The sequence below is a fragment of the Talaromyces rugulosus genome, chromosome II (assembly GCF_013368755.1).
Source record: "Talaromyces rugulosus chromosome II, complete sequence".
NCBI classification, from domain to species: Eukaryota; Fungi; Ascomycota; class Eurotiomycetes; order Eurotiales; family Trichocomaceae; genus Talaromyces; species Talaromyces rugulosus.
Window position 1 is genome coordinate 6,732,742 of NC_049562.1, and position 16,606 is coordinate 6,749,347.

General features: G+C 50.8%; 6 protein-coding genes across 6 annotated transcripts; 2 read left to right on the plus strand and 4 right to left on the minus strand.

Moving 5' to 3' along the window:
- Positions 1-116: 116 nt before the first annotated feature.
- Positions 117-1,911, minus strand: TRUGW13939_04821 (uncharacterized protein; the record flags this gene model as incomplete). The annotated part of the gene is made up of 3 exons (XM_035487988.1): positions 117-430; positions 509-1,652; positions 1,729-1,911. 3 exons carry the CDS (start codon positions 1,909-1,911, stop codon positions 117-119), a joined length of 1,641 nt encoding a protein of 546 aa, XP_035343881.1.
- Positions 1,912-3,331: 1,420 nt separating this feature from the next.
- Positions 3,332-4,114, minus strand: TRUGW13939_04822 (uncharacterized protein; the record flags this gene model as incomplete). Its single annotated transcript, XM_035487989.1, has 3 exons — positions 3,332-3,605; positions 3,671-3,741; positions 3,812-4,114. The coding sequence occupies 3 exons, from the start codon at positions 4,112-4,114 to the stop codon at positions 3,332-3,334; spliced, it is 648 nt and encodes a 215-aa protein (XP_035343882.1).
- A 2,190-nt stretch (positions 4,115-6,304) lies between these two features.
- TRUGW13939_04823 (uncharacterized protein) lies at positions 6,305-7,831 on the plus strand (the record flags this gene model as incomplete). The annotated part of the gene is made up of 2 exons (XM_035487990.1): positions 6,305-6,476; positions 6,561-7,831. The coding sequence occupies 2 exons, from the start codon at positions 6,305-6,307 to the stop codon at positions 7,829-7,831; spliced, it is 1,443 nt and encodes a 480-aa protein (XP_035343883.1).
- An 816-nt stretch (positions 7,832-8,647) lies between these two features.
- On the minus strand, positions 8,648-9,651 carry TRUGW13939_04824 (uncharacterized protein; the record flags this gene model as incomplete). The annotated part of the gene is made up of 2 exons (XM_035487991.1): positions 8,648-8,862; positions 8,943-9,651. 2 exons carry the CDS (start codon positions 9,649-9,651, stop codon positions 8,648-8,650), a joined length of 924 nt encoding a protein of 307 aa, XP_035343884.1.
- A 769-nt stretch (positions 9,652-10,420) lies between these two features.
- On the minus strand, positions 10,421-11,917 carry TRUGW13939_04825 (uncharacterized protein; the record flags this gene model as incomplete). Its single annotated transcript, XM_035487992.1, has 1 exon — positions 10,421-11,917. The coding sequence occupies one exon, from the start codon at positions 11,915-11,917 to the stop codon at positions 10,421-10,423; it is 1,497 nt and encodes a 498-aa protein (XP_035343885.1).
- Positions 11,918-13,711: 1,794 nt separating this feature from the next.
- On the plus strand, positions 13,712-15,144 carry TRUGW13939_04826 (uncharacterized protein; the record flags this gene model as incomplete). The annotated part of the gene is made up of 5 exons (XM_035487993.1): positions 13,712-13,735; positions 13,786-13,854; positions 14,014-14,073; positions 14,196-14,954; positions 15,025-15,144. 5 exons carry the CDS (start codon positions 13,712-13,714, stop codon positions 15,142-15,144), a joined length of 1,032 nt encoding a protein of 343 aa, XP_035343886.1.
- Positions 15,145-16,606: the final 1,462 nt, after the last annotated feature.

Sequence of the window (16,606 nt, forward strand, 5' to 3'; positions counted from 1 at the left end):
ATGACACCCACAAATACGGCAGCGCTATCAATTCTATAAAACAGGATCCTCGCGCCCCGCCGACCATTCTCCTATCAAAAGCACAAACAATCTATGAAAAGCCGAACAGATCAAGTCTAAGCGACGATGGCAGCCTTTACCTCGGCAGATTGGTTCAGTTTCTTCCACGGCTGGCCCAAGGCAATGAGGAAGCCGACGCCAATGGTGGCAATAGCGGTGGCATAGACAACCCTGAGCCCGTGCATATAGCCGACCAGAACGACTTGCAGTTGATCTCCATGGAAGACCCTGTAGATATCGGTCGCACCTGTCAAAACAAGCAGGTTTTTGCTGATGGTAGGATCCAATTGCATGACCTTAGAAATCATTTGATTCACAAAAGCGGCCTGCACGCCGGACATGAGGATGGCAGCGCCGTAGGATTGGAAGACTACGAGTAAAGCGTTGTCAGCATAAACTTTCAAAACATTGGGCTCGGCATATATGAGCGACGAGGGTTTATACTTACAGAGAAGTGTCGCAGTAATCAGCGCCATGTCAGTCGGTGCGCAAGAACCCTGACCGACGATCAACGGGATCTGATAGGCAAGACCCCAGCCGACGCCGCTGAGGATCTGGTAGCCGATCCATTTGCCGGCGGACGTGTGTAGATCAAACGTGTAAAGCAGACCCGCGCCGACCGTGGCGAGGCCCAGCGAAAACAGCAAGACGTACTGGTACCTCCCCGTCTTCGAGATGACGCCGCCCGCAATAAAGATACCAAACGTCACGGCAATGACCATGGGCAGGTTTCGCACGCCCGACATGATGGGCGTCGTGCCGTCAATGCTCTGAAAGTAGATGGGCACATAGTACACGACGGGGAAGAACGAGCCACCAATGGCCGTGGCCACGCCCGCCATAACCATGTTTGTGCGCCTCTTGAAGATGCGCGGCACGACCATGGCCCGCTCGCTCATGAACCACTCGTTGGCCACCCAGAGCGCCAGGATCGCAACAAACCCGACGATGAGGCCGACAACTTTCGCGCTACCCCAGCTGTACTGGCCCTGGCCGTACTGCGTGGCGAGGATAAAGCACACTGTCGCGGCGATGAGGAGCGCGACACCGAGGAGATCCATCTGCAGGATCTTCTCGCGGAGGGTGACGGCTTCCGGCTTCGACTCGGGCGGATCGTGGAAGAAGAAGAGGATGATTGCGATGGAGACGGCGCCGACGGGCAGATTAATGTAGAAGCACCACCGCCACGAGACCTTGTCGGAGAATATGCCGCCGATCAGGGGGCCGAGGACGTTAGCGAAGCCGTAGGAGATGCCCAGCACGCCGGCCAGGAGGGGCCGCTTCTCGGGGGACGCCGAGTAGGCGATGATGGTGTAGCTGCCCGCGCTGACGCCCGCCGCGCCGAGGCCGGCAATGGCGCGCCCGACGATGAGGGCGTTGGAGTTAGGCGCGGCGCCGCAAATGGCGGAGCCGATCTCGAAGATGAGAATGGCCGTCAGGAAGGAGAACTTGAGGGGGAAGTGTTTGTAAATCTTGCCCCAGCAGGACTGGAAGGAGCCGATAGTGACGAAGAAAGCGGAGGAGTACCAGCCGACCTTGTCGAGGCCCTGGAACTCATCGGTGATTTTAGGAATAGCCGTGGCAATAATGGTCTGAGGGGTTGGGTTGTTGAGTTAGCCGCCATATCGTTCCATTTTACAAGGGCGAGAGAGGAGGGCGGGTTCTTACCATGTCCAGCGCGATGAGGAAGAGGGCTAGAGCAAGCGCAATGGCGATAATGGTGAGCTGGAACCCTTTGGGATACACCGGCTCGCGGTCTTTGGGAGAACCGTCGTTGACATGCTCGCCCTTGGTCTCGATGATCGAGCTTGGCTCCGACGCCGTGACCTCTACCATGGAGTCGAGGCCCATTACTGCGGCAGACGGCTGAGTCCTGGAAGTACTCTTTTTTTCTGGTTTCGCGTCTCCTGGACTGTTTCTTTGTTGAAATTTCAATTTCTTTATAAAAAAAAAAAAAGGTATATGCGGGCTTGTGCGTATACCACCCGGGACTGGCGATGGTGAGATGGAAGTCAAAGATGTAACCAGAAAGCCAGCCTACTTTTACCCAGGACCCTTCCAGTGTCGCGCAAAACACAGCGACATGATGGGATGCAACAAAACATAGCAAAAGCCCATGTTTAATAATTGCCTCGCAGGATTCAACAGAGCAAAAAGTGCTTAATAATGAAAGGTGCAGGACGTATGCGGTCTGCAGTCTTTCAGCTCCTTGCTCGTCTTTGTTGTGGATCTCTTTCTTGTTCAAGACAAGTCACCCGGGATGGCATGCTGGCCGCGCAGAAGGGATTACCAATCACAGCGCAATGGGCGGAAGGGAAGCTCCCCCATGGGCGCTCATGCCCAACATGAGCTAAGACCTGTCAATTGAATTGCGGGAGGCCAGCCCCCCGGGACCAGCCGGCCAAACCCTCCGTGAGCCAGCACTAACGGGCTGAAACAGATGTCGTGGTACGCCATTTACGATGTCACGCCGGGGTGTAAGGCTCTTCCGGTGAGGCTGCGGGTGGGTTTCCTCAAAATACGAAGGCTGCCGCTAACCGAAAATTTAGACAACTCCATGGACACCTACACTTCCCCATGGACGCCTACTACTCATAACCCACCGTGCGTGCTCAGCCACCGGGACATTTAAATGTCCTGTGCATATGCCTCGGGAATCACTCGGGATCTCAATGCCCCGGCGCATCAACCCTCACATTGACGGATTACGGTTCCCTGCGACAGAGTCCACCTTGCTGAATCTGAAGAGAGTAGTTGCTGTTGTCGCTCAATCCCACAAGAACACGGCCGTGATTTGTGAGCCACGGGTCCTCCCTCTACAATGCTGGGAGCGCCCTCCACGCGTCACATCGAGATACCCGCTTTTTGTCGGCCGCCGTGACAAATCGCACTCGGATATCAGAATGGCGTGATGTTGCCGTGACTCCGCAGCCAACACTAATCTAGGACAAGGCTCTACATTCATACGACCGTCCTAGGCAGGTGTATAGCGATAAGTCTATCGGGTACCAAGGCGATCCCCACGCAAACCCATCGTACCTTTGTTAGTTCCAGTGTAGTGTGAGCAGATTGTTTAGAATACTACAGCGGGAAGTGGACTGCCATTAGCGTGTCTAGAATTGACCACTCCGTACTAACCAACTAGTTATACCAGACATGGCATGCAACAGGTTGCCGAAATGCCAGAGGATGACTGCATTGTACAGGCTGCGACGAGACTTTCACTTCGTCTATTTTTCTGGATTGGCAAGAGCGAATACCTAATCTCCCATTATGCTGCAGAGCTAATCTTGACCCAGCTTTCTCTAGCCGCGAGCTCTGCAAACCACTTCTCAACATTTGGGTACTTCTCAAACGTCTCCTTGTAGCCCAGAGTCCTAACCAAGTTGCCGTACGGCAAATGGAACAGATCAGCCAGCGAAATCTCGTCACCAGCCAGGTACTTTTGCCTCCCTAGAATAGTATCGTAGACGGCCAATGCCTTGTCCAGCTTGGTCGCGAGCTCCTGAACGCGGGCGTCATCGGCGGCGCCTCTACCGAGGTGCCTATGTGGGTTTTGTCAGTGAAAGGACGCCTAGTAATTGGGCACAACGCAGAACAACCAACTTACGACTTAAAGTATACCTCATAAGCAAGGTTCTCTGCAGGGTCATTAAAGTAGTTGTTCTCGATGGAGCAGGCCTGAGCGGAGATGGAGTTAAACACAGCGACGACTTGCACTCCAGACTTGTGTTATAGCTAGCTTGCTTACCTGCTCAAAGAGGCCGTATCCTACCAGGTCCGCGTCATCTGGCACCAGTTTGGAGCCCTGCGCCGCGTACTTCTTGGCAATGTACTTGCAAATGGCCCGGCTTTCAAAGATGAAGACGCCATCGTCCTCGAGAACTGGGACCTTGCCCCATGGTTGCAGCTTGAGAAAGTCGGGGTGTCGACGCGCCTCGAGAGTGTCGCAGTTCTTCAGGACCAGCTCGTAGGGTACTTGCTTCTCTTCCAGGACAAGAGTCACCCGCTTGGTGCAGATGGCGCGAGCCGGGCCGTGGATCTTAATAGGCATTTTGAAGGGAAAATGGAAAATTTTCCGGCTGTTAGATGTCGCTAGAAAAGACAGAGAGACGCACTGGACAAAGGGCGGACGGGAGGCTGCGAATATATATCTCGGTGATTTCTAAGCAGCGGCTCCTACTGCTGGAATCATGAACTGCAGAACCGCATGCCACTCCCACCTGCAGACGCTGAGAAACGCTAATGTAAAATCCAGCCAAGTAAACGATTGTAGCTTTACGACTTCTGAATGTACGATTTTTTTTTAAAACAAAAACCAGCAGCACCATTTCCGTCAAGATATTCCATGTCAGTTTTACATGCACTGAGATGGCTATTAATTAATAATGTCACTGGGTGCTGTGCTGTGCTGTGAGCAAGATGGCGGCTGGTCCGTATCTCGCCGTTTATTTTACAATTTTTACATAAGCGCACATGTTTTTTTATTTCTAACAACACATCCCTTATATATTTATAATTTTATATTACTTATTTTCTTTTAATAATAAATAAATTAATCTTAATTTTTAAATTAATATAAATATTAAGTCTAGATTTTTTAATATAATCGCATTTATATATTAAATTATATAAAAAAATGATAAAATCTAAAACTAGAAGTTTTTTCATAGAAAATATAAGCCCACGGAGCTGAAGCGGTAATAGCTGGCAGAATTTTCTCTCTCTCCCCTCCTTCTCTCTTATTAATAGGATTTAAGCGGTAATAACTGGCAGAATCTCTTTCCTCCGGAAATCTTTTTATAATTTCTAAATATCTCAATATTAGATTTTTATAATATAATGATTTTTAGAAAATAAAAATAAAAAAAATCTATAATAAATAATCTATTTATTCTATATTTAAATTTTCATAAAAATTAATATAGGGATTAAAAAGTTATATAAAAAATTAGTTTTATCTTTATTTAGTAGTATTGTGGTAATAAAAAGAAATTTAGTGTTGATAAGTTTTACTAGTGTGTGACGAAGTTTTGTCCGATTTCTCTAATTGTCCGCCGTAATACGGCGGACGAGCTAGTGTTGGCAGTGCCATTAGGTCTATAGATCCTATTTGTTAGATAATTAAACCGGCTGTCATCTCGCTTTTTTGGGTGGAGCTACGGCACCAGCGGTCCGCGCCGTAAGACTAATTTTGAGCCGCTTCCAGCCAATCTCCTCCCACTGTGATTGCGACATAGACTGTTGGTACTATAGCTCTACCCAAAAAAGCAAGATGACAGCTGGTTTAATTATCCAGCAAATAAGATCTATGGACCTAGTGGCACTGCTAACACTAGCTCGTGCGCGTGTACCGAACGAGCCTGGCAAGGCTGAGAGCTGAATCTCCATTGTCCAGCTCGGCGATCTCAATGACGCCTTGGCAATCTAAACGAGACAAATGCAGCCCTCTGTTGCATTGGCACTCACAACAGTACTTACGAAACAAGAGACTTCCAACCATGAACGAGCTAGTTACTACGCAGTAGTTAACGACTTACCAAAGTTGGGGCGTCATACAATTGATGAGAATGGGACGACACGGGATAGGGTCCTTCCGCGTCTCTCCATCATCTCCATCCCCTCATACCGTGCAGCAGTCCTGCGTTGCAGCGTAGTCATAGTACGTCAGCTCCCAGCCTTAGGATCGCATGTTAGCACCAGCATACTCTGGCATTGCGCCATCCAATATGCAACATGGCACTACTCCCGTTTAATCTAATTCCTAGCCATGCCTGCTTACGAGAGTGGAAATCTGGCTATTCACTATCATCAAGAAAATTCTGGCCCCAGTCCGCCACCGTTTCTTAGCTATGTACTGGTACTAAGCGGGTTTCGCCCGCCACTTGATCCACGTGTTGTTTGAGGATTGAACCTTACGAGCACTTGGAGCATCCTCAGCTGCTCGAGTCATCGTGGATTATCTTGGGGCCGACAGATGCCAGACTTATGATTCAAGACGCCCGCCAGTTCTCGGGGCGCCGGGACTGGCTGACGGCTCCTGCCGGCCAGGCTTGGCACTACATCACGTGCGCAGGTCTATATAAGACCGCTCACTTACTAAATAGCTTCTTCCTTAGAACAATCACTATTACATTACCATGAGAATCACCATTCTATCCCCGGAGGATGTTACATCGGGGCCATTTCTTATCCATTTTGTTCATTCCTGCCGCCAAGTACCTTTGTCGGCATCTAGTCGAAAATGGACTCTCCGAATGCTTTGCCGCCTCGAAAGTCGTGTGACCGATGCTACAAACAAAAGGCACGTTGTTTACCAGGACCGAAAATGAGCAACACGAGCAATAGGGGCGATAAAGGGAATAAAGGGTCGTGTTTACGATGTCTCCAGAGCGGCTCTGATTGCTTCTACAGCCGTAAGCAAATCCTCGATTTACACTCAAATCATTCGCCGCGTCCATTTTACATTTTACCAAAGCTAACATTATCTGCTCATAAAGCTCAGCGAAAGCCCGGGAGACCGTCATTATCGCAGCCTACGTCACACCTAACAGCAGCAGCGCTGCCGGAGAGCGCGGCTAGGGCATCGAACGCGTCCACGCCGTCTAGCCTGAGCTCACTGGCTCGCATGAGCGATGATTTCCTCGTCATCGGGGACTTTGATACATGCCAGTCACTACCTACATGGCTGGTGGAAGGGAATGACCCGTCACGACACCAATCTGTTGATGCAGTACCGGGCGCAGAGGACTGGCCCTTTGCCTGCGTATCCGGAGAGGTCAGAATCGGCGAGAGCCAGCTGTCCAACGACCTCAACCAAATATCTCGCACGCCGTTCTCCGCAAATACAGGCTTCCGCCCATCGGCATACAATAAACCTTCGGCACCGAGCCGGGTGGGGAGCGACACGGACCATAGCCACCATTCCGCATCAACATCTAGCGCCGTCAGTGAACGACAATGTGCCTCTGACCCGCGAAGCCCGATGGACACCATCGTCCAAGAGCTCGCAGAGCTCAATATGCGCATATCCCGCCTGACGCGCTCGGCATCCATTTGGAATTCCGAGTCGCTTCCCTCAGTGAACTCTCCCATCATCAACGAGCTGTTTGGAATCACCAACTCGCTGGTGTTCGCCTTGAAGCAGGCCGAAGAAATCAGCGACCTGGATTCAAACCGTCATCAGTGGACCGAAAAGTCGAATGCGCCGTGCAACAACCTGAAGCACCTGGCGCTGCTGGAAGATGGCGTCGCATTGATGGCGCTGTCCTGTCACCAACAAGTCCTCTCTGCCTTTGACAAGCTATACTCCATCATCTACCGACACCTAGTCGCCGCAAGATCATCATCATTCTCGCAACAACAAAAGTTTCGCGGCGCGTATAATAGCCAGTCGCCGTCGCCTGGTTCAGACAGCCTGGAATTCTCAAGCACAGCCCAATCCATCATGATTATGAACCTGCTCAATCATTTAATATCCTGCCTGGACAGCGCCATAGCCCCCATTGGACAGCTTGAGACCATCAGCCCCGCTTGGGGTAGTGGGCCTTCTTCCCTACCGTCCGGCGTCGTGTCGCCTGTTGCTGGGGAAGAGGCAACAGCTGATGCTGTTACTGGCGTTACAAAAAGTTCAAAGACACGGGGCTCACGCAGCTACGCAGACATAACTACGGTAGACGCCATTCTGGACGCGATGAAACGCCGGCGGACCAGCATAGACGAGCATAAAAGACAACTCAAAATATTTCTCACTAGTTCGACAAACCTCTGAATTGAGTACGACGCTATGGACATTGACATCTCATGTCAATTTTATTCTTTACGGCACTGCACTTTTTGACACAGCATGAACTTGCATTCATAGCGCAATGGGTCACAAATAGAATTGTCCAACTATAGAGCTTAGCTATTCTCGGCACTCCCTCAAGTGTTTATGCATATTGACACAAGAGTTGAATTTTGGCACCATTCGTAATTCATTGTGTTATTAAAATATATTTTTCTGCTTGACTGCATGGTCCAGTGTTTCGCCCCGGAAAATGTGTCTTCATTACCTCGGTCGCTCTGTTCATGAGCTAGCTGTATTAACAATAAGAATTGTAACCACAACACAAATTATTTATGCAAACAAGAACAATTCGCTAACTTAAATTCTACATTCATTAACAATTCTAACTTTGAGATTCCTGACGACCCATGTGTTTGTGTCGCTGACTGAAGCAAAATGCGAATTTCTCCAAGGTATGCACACCGCCTATACGTCATCCCTTGCGAGTCTACGAGACCGCGGCGGGTCAGTGACAACAACGAGCTGCAAGCCAACAATTACGTGGTCTGGGAGCAAGAAGAAAAAGTGGGAGATGGAGGTGGAGGGGAGGATGAGCATGACTTTGACAGCTATGTTACGCCATATCTGACTGATGTCAACTGAGAGCTGGATCTGACGGACTAGGCTGACCTACCAGAATTTTCGTAAACACGCCTACTGCGAAACTACGGTGCGAATCAATGACGGAGACAATTTATTTGTCTATTTTACAGCCACACTGGCTTACATGCGGTCCCCTCGTTTCTATATGGGCTTGGCTTACTTAGTGTCGAGGAACTTCAAGACCTGCTTCGTAAACTCCTCCGTGTCCTCCAAGTGGCACATGTGGCTGCAGCCCTTCAGCGTCACCTGCTGGCTACTCTCAATCTCATCGAGGAGAGGCTGCACGGCCGCCTGGTCCGCCCAGTCGTACTCGCCGTGGAGCACCAGCGTCGGGATCTTGATGCCCTTGCAGCGGCCCACGACAGACCATCCTGAACGATTTTGTCAGCTGAGAGAACATATGTATATATGAACATATATGAGTTTTACAACAGAGGGGGGAGTTGCTTACCTTTTAGCTGTCCCAGAGTCTCAAACTGGCTCGGCCCCAACATGGATCCGTAGACGACTGGGTTCGCAAAAATGACCCCAAAGAATCCCTGCGCCGCTTCCGGCCACGGATCCAGCCGGCAAACATGCTTGTCCTGCACCTTTTTCATAATGGCCTGCAGTCTCTCGTCCTGGTACTGCTGCGTCGCATCCAGCTCAAGCGCCAGCTCCTTCTCAGCAGGCCCCAGCTCGCTCAGCGTCTCCTTGATGTTCTTCGTCCAGAGCTGCACCGACGCGGGCACAGAGTCCAGAATCAGGTGCTTGAGCCCCTTGGGCTGATACGCCAGCACGTACTCGAGTCCCATCATGCCGCCCCAGGAGTGGCCGAGGAAATCAAACTCTTGGATGTTGAGCTTGGTGACGAGGTTGTCCAGCTCGGCGGTGAAGAGCGCGACGGGCCATTGAGGCTGCTCCTCACCGGTGAAGTGGGTGCTCTTGCCGTTGCCGACCTGGTCGTAGAGCACGACAGGCCTGCCGGTTTCCTTGGGGAAGCTGGCGAGGGGGTTCAGGAAGTAGTCGTGGCTGGAGCCGGGACCGCCGTGGGCGGCGATCAGGGGACGGCTGTTGGGTGTCAGGTCGCCGAGGACGCGGTACCACGTCTGGGCCTCTTTGCCGGCGAGCACCTCGTGGATGAAGCTCACAGTTCCAGTCTGATCAGAAACGGTAGCCATCTTGAATGGAGAAAGAGTGCAAGTGTCTTGGGAACAGGAAATGATGCAATACTGTGGCTAGCTCTCAGATGAACTTTATCGTGTGTCTCTTCTAAATAAATCGCAACAGTACCTGTAGCTGACAAATTGTTGGTTCGGACTCTAGTTCGTTAACTCCATGACGGAAACTGATTGCAACATGCGCAAAAGAACCTTGCACTCCAATGTCGGGGAGTTTCATAAGGCACTTACACGGCGGAGGGTTTCCCACTGTAACTTGGCTTACATCCCGGTGGGTTTATTCCTATGGCCAGCCTTCGCCCAGTGCTTTCCTTGTCCAAGGATTTCGCACAGCCTTATTGTCGCTCCACTAGATAAAATATATTTTATAATTTCATTAGATTCTAACTTGGTATTTGCATAAGGAAAATGTAAGTTTTTACTCAAGGTGAAGCTGTCTAGGTGCGTCAGCACCCCTGGCGAGCGAATGAATCAGCATGGCCGACACAGCGCGACTCGAGCTTTACACAATAGGCAAGAAAATACTGGCTTTACTTTTCCCTTCGATTTTTTTTTCCCTTTTTACAGAATATAAAATATGTAGCTATAATAGCATAATAAAAATTTTAAGTTTTCGACTTAGTCGTAGTTTTGCAACTCGGCGTGATCTGGCATGATCTCTTATCGTCTGGTACGGTCTGGCACGACCAAGTAAAGTCTATAACGAGTCTCATTTTCAAGAACAGTCTTGCCATGCTCCATCTGCAACAAGTAATGTCCCATCTAGAACCTAAATACCAAGTCCGCTGAATAGCTGCTCCCTCACCTCATCCAGAAACTTTGCCATAAACGCCGTGTCGTAATAGCTTTCGTTCCAGCTCGCCTGCAGCACAAACTCGTCCCGGAACGTCCATCCATGGCACTGCACCGCCTTTGCTATCGTCTGTGTCGACAGCCAAAAGTCCTCCACCGTCACCTTCTCCCGCAACTGCCCATCTGCCACACTGTACTCGCGGTCCAGAACCTTTTCCACCAGTCCCAGGCTGCTAAAGTCCACTGCCTGGGTCGTAGGCATGTCGGGCGGCACCTCGGCGTGCACCAGCCCAATCACCCTCCTGATAAACGCGGCCCCCAGCTTCGCCGTGCTTACAGCTCGTCCCTCGTCGTCCGTGAACCCAAGCTGCTTGGCTCCATTGTAGGACCTCTGCAGCTCCGCGCAGACCTGGTCAAAGGACTTGTTCTCGCCAACCACGTCCAGAACAACGACGGGAAACGCGGCGCAGAACTCGCCGATGGAGTACTGAGGCGTGTTGTACGGCGGCGGAAACTCTTTGCGAATGTCCACGGGCGCGAATCGCCCGTAGGATTTACAGAGTGGGTGTTGGGGATACCGCGCCGAGCAGAGGATTAGGGCGGCGTGCGTGGCCAAGGCCAGCGTGATACCCTTGCTTTTGCAGCTCGCCAGCAATTGCGACGTCTTTCCTTTGCCGAAGTTGAGGGAGACGCGCAGGGAGTCCCCGGGGGCGGAATGGTCGCTGCCTTTCCGCACGGGAAGGGCAACACTGGGCGCACCGGCCATCATGTCAGAAAACATGGTGTCTGCCGCCTTCCTCATATACGCCGGGGTGCTTTCCTCGTCGTTGAAGGCATCGAGAATCCAGTCCGCACCGGGTGCGATGCTTCCATCCCCAACCGGGGAGGTATAGCTGTCTAGCTGCGCGTCCGCGCCCCTAGCCAGCGACTGGGTGAGGACATTGAGAAAGTTGACGGCAATGGTCATCATGGCATTGCCATCAAACCGCCAGTGACTCGTTTGGAAAAGGACCTCCGAGGAGGATGGGATCCAAATACATTGCGCGTAGTCTTCATTTTTGGACGCCTTGAAACGGACACTGGCGTTCGATGATCCCGTGTCAACCGAAAAAGTATTGGTGAGCCATTCTTCGGCGTCAAACGTTGGTATTAGTATGGTCTGGCCCGCGCTGGAGCTTTTGCCGTTGGCGGGATCCTGTGGGTTGAGCACGCTTCCAAGGTGCGGATGGTGCGTCCGGGTCGCAGCCCAGGCTGTGCGGATGTGAGGAATGGGGTCGGCCACTGAAGGAGGGAAAGAGAGCTTCAGAGCCGCAGATATGGCGAGGTGGTCCTTTCCGATAGGAGCTGTCAGGGTTTTGAAGATGGCGCAGAGCTCCTCGACCGCTGAGAATGCACGGGCTTGAACATCAGGGCGAGATGCGAGCGTAGCGTAAGCCGGATGGGACCGGGCTGTATTGGGGTTCAACGAGCCCATACTGGATGCTTGAGGAGCTTGTGGGAGAGGATAAATTGATGTCTAGGATGTGTGGCGGAAAGGACAAAAAGAGAAAGAGAATCACTTTCGGTAGTTCTGTCGTTGGTAAACCAATGCGGACTTATACCCAGTCACTGCTGGCTTTTGGTGAGAAGGCTTCGCTGGTTCGTTATCTATTGTGGGTGCACAGCAGGAGTCGCGCGGTGTGGTGGCGAGAGCTGGCTTCTTTATTTGCGGTGGATTGATCCTCTCAACGTAGCCTTGTAGTTGGAGCTACGGCTCCCTTAGTCGCGCGTTTTGTACTGACCTTTACTGCTAACTATTTTCTATATTACTTCTCGCAGAGGTTCTTTATGGCTGGTCTCTTAGGTTTCGAGGGCATAGTTCCCACCGGGTTCGCAAGCATGGTCCAAGTACTTGAATATGCTTTCTGTGCCTGTAGTTTCCATCGCCGAGGCCTCCATAGTGTCATGAAGGAAGCTACAGCACAGCCGATCCTGTTGCCCAAATTGCTTTGTTACTAATGCACCGGCCGGTTCGTAGATTCGGTGTGCTAATGCAGCCACAGTAAGCCGGCAAGGCCCGTTTCCTCCGGAAACCTTCCGCCTCCAATCTAATTGGACGTTAAACAGTTTTATATTAATTATGAGGGTTTATAAATATGATAATTCTTATTAATTGATTCATATTTGTCAGGAGTCCGAATAACTTAGCGCCGGCCTTAGATTTTCTAACCAAAATACCTGAGTGTAGTGAGCCGTACTACAATCACAAACTCTAATTTAGGGTTATTTTTGCTAGTTAAATCTAGGGTTAATGTCGTAGACTACAATCAGAAACTTTTGTAGACTACAATCAGGTTTTGTCGCCCGATCGCTCTATCATCAATACATAATGCCTGTACTAGTAGGGGCATTTAATTTTGTTAGCAAATGTTAGTGTGAGGATATTATATAGAGAGCAGGCAAGAGTTGGATTCGATAGTAAAGCTATGGTTCGCTAGGTAGTCAAACTGATTGCTGACCTTTGGCAACCCCTATGCGAAGGTCATAATATATATGTTGTTTCATTAGTGGCTTAGCAACCTGTAAAGTGGGTGGTGTCTGAAAGACTTATATATGAGGGAGTTGGAACCTACTGGGCTCTGAGGGGGTTCCTACTAGGAGTCGAGGCAGTATATAAAGTAAATAGATATGGGTTATATTGATATAGAATAAACCGCTTGAGCCCCTTCATCCTGGGGGATGGGGTCTCAAGCTTATAAGCCTGATCTAGATGAGATCCTACTTCCTAACAGGGTTATATTCACCGAGCATGAGGGGTAGATGCATCCTTTGTGATGTATCAACTCAACCCGCGGAGGATATGCAGGCCTTTGTAAGCCGGATCGGCATCCCCGAGCCTGGCACTTCACAATCCATCCCTCCTGGAAGGGATCGTCCTCGAGACCTTGTATCCGTAGGTTGGGAATAACCTCATGTCTGACGCGGTGGTTGCTGCGGCAGCCGGCCAATCAAAACAAAGGGCATCATGGTTTCCTGATTCGGAAGGCGGTTTGGTGCAGCAGTGGGTGGGTCCACCCACGCGTGTGTTGACATATGGGAACTCCAAAAATAAACATGGGATGTTCCTTATCCACGCGCAGCAACACCTTGGTATGTGCCCCTTGTTGATTCCCCTGTCGATTGGTTTCGAGTTGTAAGCTATCACGGACATTTTGCTAATCTTAAATCATGGTAGTTCTTAGAATCAAGCTTTTTTCTTCGTCCTGTTCTGCTTCTGCCTCTGCCAGCAATGGCCCCCCGCGCCCCCAAGCCCGTTCGTCTCCCAGTTCAGGTGCATGTTGACCTATCCTGACGTTCTTGTAGAAAACCCCAACCCGTCGTGGGCCCTCGGGCTCTACTCGTCGTGGCCGCGGTGCTCGCCGCCCTGCTCTGGTAAGTGCTTCCTTGAGAGGCTCCTAGTCGGCTTCGAGTCGGTTCCTAGTGGAATGGCATAGTGCTTTGGTATCCCGAGTTACCGCAGTTGTCTCTGGGACTTCTCGTAATAGTCATCCAGCAGTTATTAGATCATTGGCTAACAGGTTTGAATAATAGGAGAATGTTTTTACTCCCCCTGCCGTCACCACCGAGGAGCTTGACGCACTCCTCGCTGTTGTAAGTAGTTCGATATAGGCTTTCTCAAATCGACCTTGGTTTCCCCCTCCTAGTAGGCTCCGTCTCGGGGCCTAGGTGGATAGTATATGTAGTAGATACTAATAGGTATATCCAATTTTTAGGAAGATTCGGACTTGTCGTCCCTTGAGCCCGATGCCGACATGACCGATCGCCTTGAGTCTGGCCCTGCCGGGGATGCCACTTCGGCTCCCTTGGCTGAAAACATGGTGGAGGATGCCGATGAGACTCCTCGTCATACACAGGCCGCCTCTGAGACGCCTGTGCCGGTGGCTTCTGCCCCGGGTATCCCTGATGTCCTTCTGTCTGGCGACCAGCCAGACTTTTCGGGATACTATGACCCTCAATCTGGGGCTCCTTTGTGTGCGCTCGGAGCACGCGGTCTACATCGGTTGACTAGTCAGGAGTCAGCTCGATTGGCGAGGGTCCCTCCTGCGTACTTTGGTGCCGTCCCTGTGGCGGATGAACGCTTAGTACTTTGGCAGAGCCACCCCTGTTTGCGTTGTGCAAAACTGGTGGGCCGCCACCAGAATTTCTGCGTGCGGCGTCTGCCAACGGAAAAGTGTTGTCGCTGTTCCTGTTTGGGAGTAAAATGCGATTCTATACCAGACTCGCAGTTGGCCTCATTCCGCATTGTGCAAGCAATGTTCCGCTTGGGCGTGTCTCCAGAGGCCATCCGGGCAGCCGCCGATTGGGTTCGGGTTGTCGAGGGGACGCTCCGTAGGGAGCCATCCTCGTCACCCTCTCAATCGCGGATTCGCTCGCTGGGACCGTCCGAGTCGGACCGAGTCGCAGCATTGGAAGCCCGCCTTGACCGGATTGAAGGCACCATGGGCCAGATTCTTCAAATCTTGAATCGGCAAGTAAGTGTAATCCCTTTTTGGCGTTTGCTTTCAATGGGGCTTTTGCCTAGTCTAGTACTGATGGTAATAGAATGAATATTTTGGCATTGCGCCTGCCGCTGTCCCTGCTGCTCCTGCTTCCCCTGCCGCCCGCCGCCATGGCGGTGTTTTGTGGAGTCCTCCTGCGTGGGGTGGTCCTTCGGGACAGTAGTTTAGTCTTGGTGGTTGGTTTTCTTTTGTTTTTTTGAATAATGAAATCTTCTTTCTCGTCGTGCGATTTCCTCGTAGAATCCTCGTTAAACCTGAAACCCGGTGGGAAAAACAGGAAGAGTGATTCCGGAGCACAGCCGGCTCCCTCTCATGGCCAAGTAGTAATCCTTGTTGGTGGTGCCAAGGAGTGTAATGGAGGGTGAGGAGGTCATATTTATATACTAGGACGGTTCCGAGTCGGCTCCGAATCGGAGCCTTTGTGGCTCCTAGTCGGCTTCGGGTAGGAGGCCCCAAAGTGATGAAGACCAAAAAACCTGTTCTTAGGAAAAGGGTCTATCTTCTTTTTGCCTTATAGGCTGCCGACTGGTGATATTCCTCAAGGAGTTCCTTTGCATTGCCGAGGTCTTCTTTATCCAACCATTTGTTCTCATAAGAAGGATATCCAAGCCATTTTACCAAGTACTTGGTTCGTCCGCGGTAGGTGCGATGGTTGACGATGGCTTCGATTTCCCATTCTTCTTCGTCATCCACAATAATCGCTTGTGGTTCCCGTTCACTTTCTTCTCCTCTCCGTGGATAATACGGTTCTAATAAGGAGACATGGAAAACAGGGTGAATTCGACGCCAATTCGCCGGTAGCCGGAGCCGGTAAGCTTGCTTTCCTATCCTTTCGATAACCTCAAAGCTTCCTTCATATGGGAAGTCAAGCTTCTTGTTTGGCCTAAAGGATTTGAGGTTTTTCATGGATAACAGCACCCGGTCACCCACAGCGTACTCTTTTAGTTGGTGACGTTTATTGTAATAGGTGGCTTGCACCTGGGTTGCTTCTTCAAGATGAAGCTTCACCTGCTCCCTGATTTCTTTTAATTTCTCGACGCGCTCTTGCGTCGATTGAACCGTGGAAGGTTCAACATGGTTATCAAAGGGAGGCTTCGGGTCGAAGCCGACTAGGCCCCTAAGTGGGGTCGTCCTAGTGCTTGCATGTTTCGAGTTATTATAAGCGAACTGAGCTGCTGACAAATGCTGCGCCCAGTCATCCTGTCGCTGGTTCGTATAGCAGCGCAGATAGTGTTCCATAACCTGGTTCAATCTCTCCGTCTGGCCGTCCGTCTGTGGGTGAAAAGCAGTGCTCAATCGTCGCTTGATTCCGAACTGATACATCAGTTCGGACCAGAATCCGCTAGTGAAAAGCGATCCTCGGTCAGTAACGATGCTATCCGGGTAGCCGTAGATGTTGAAAACTCTCTCGGTTATTATATCTGCAAGTTCTTCAGCATTAATACTCTTCTTACAAGGAATATAGGTGCCCAGCTTAGTGAAGCGGTCGACAACGACCAATATAGAGTCATAAACTTCTTTCTGAAGTCTGCTCGGAGGCAGGTCTGTGACGAAGTCCATAGACAAGCTTTTACTCGGTCCTGATGGGACCGGTAATGATTGCAATTGACCATAAGGTCGGTGCC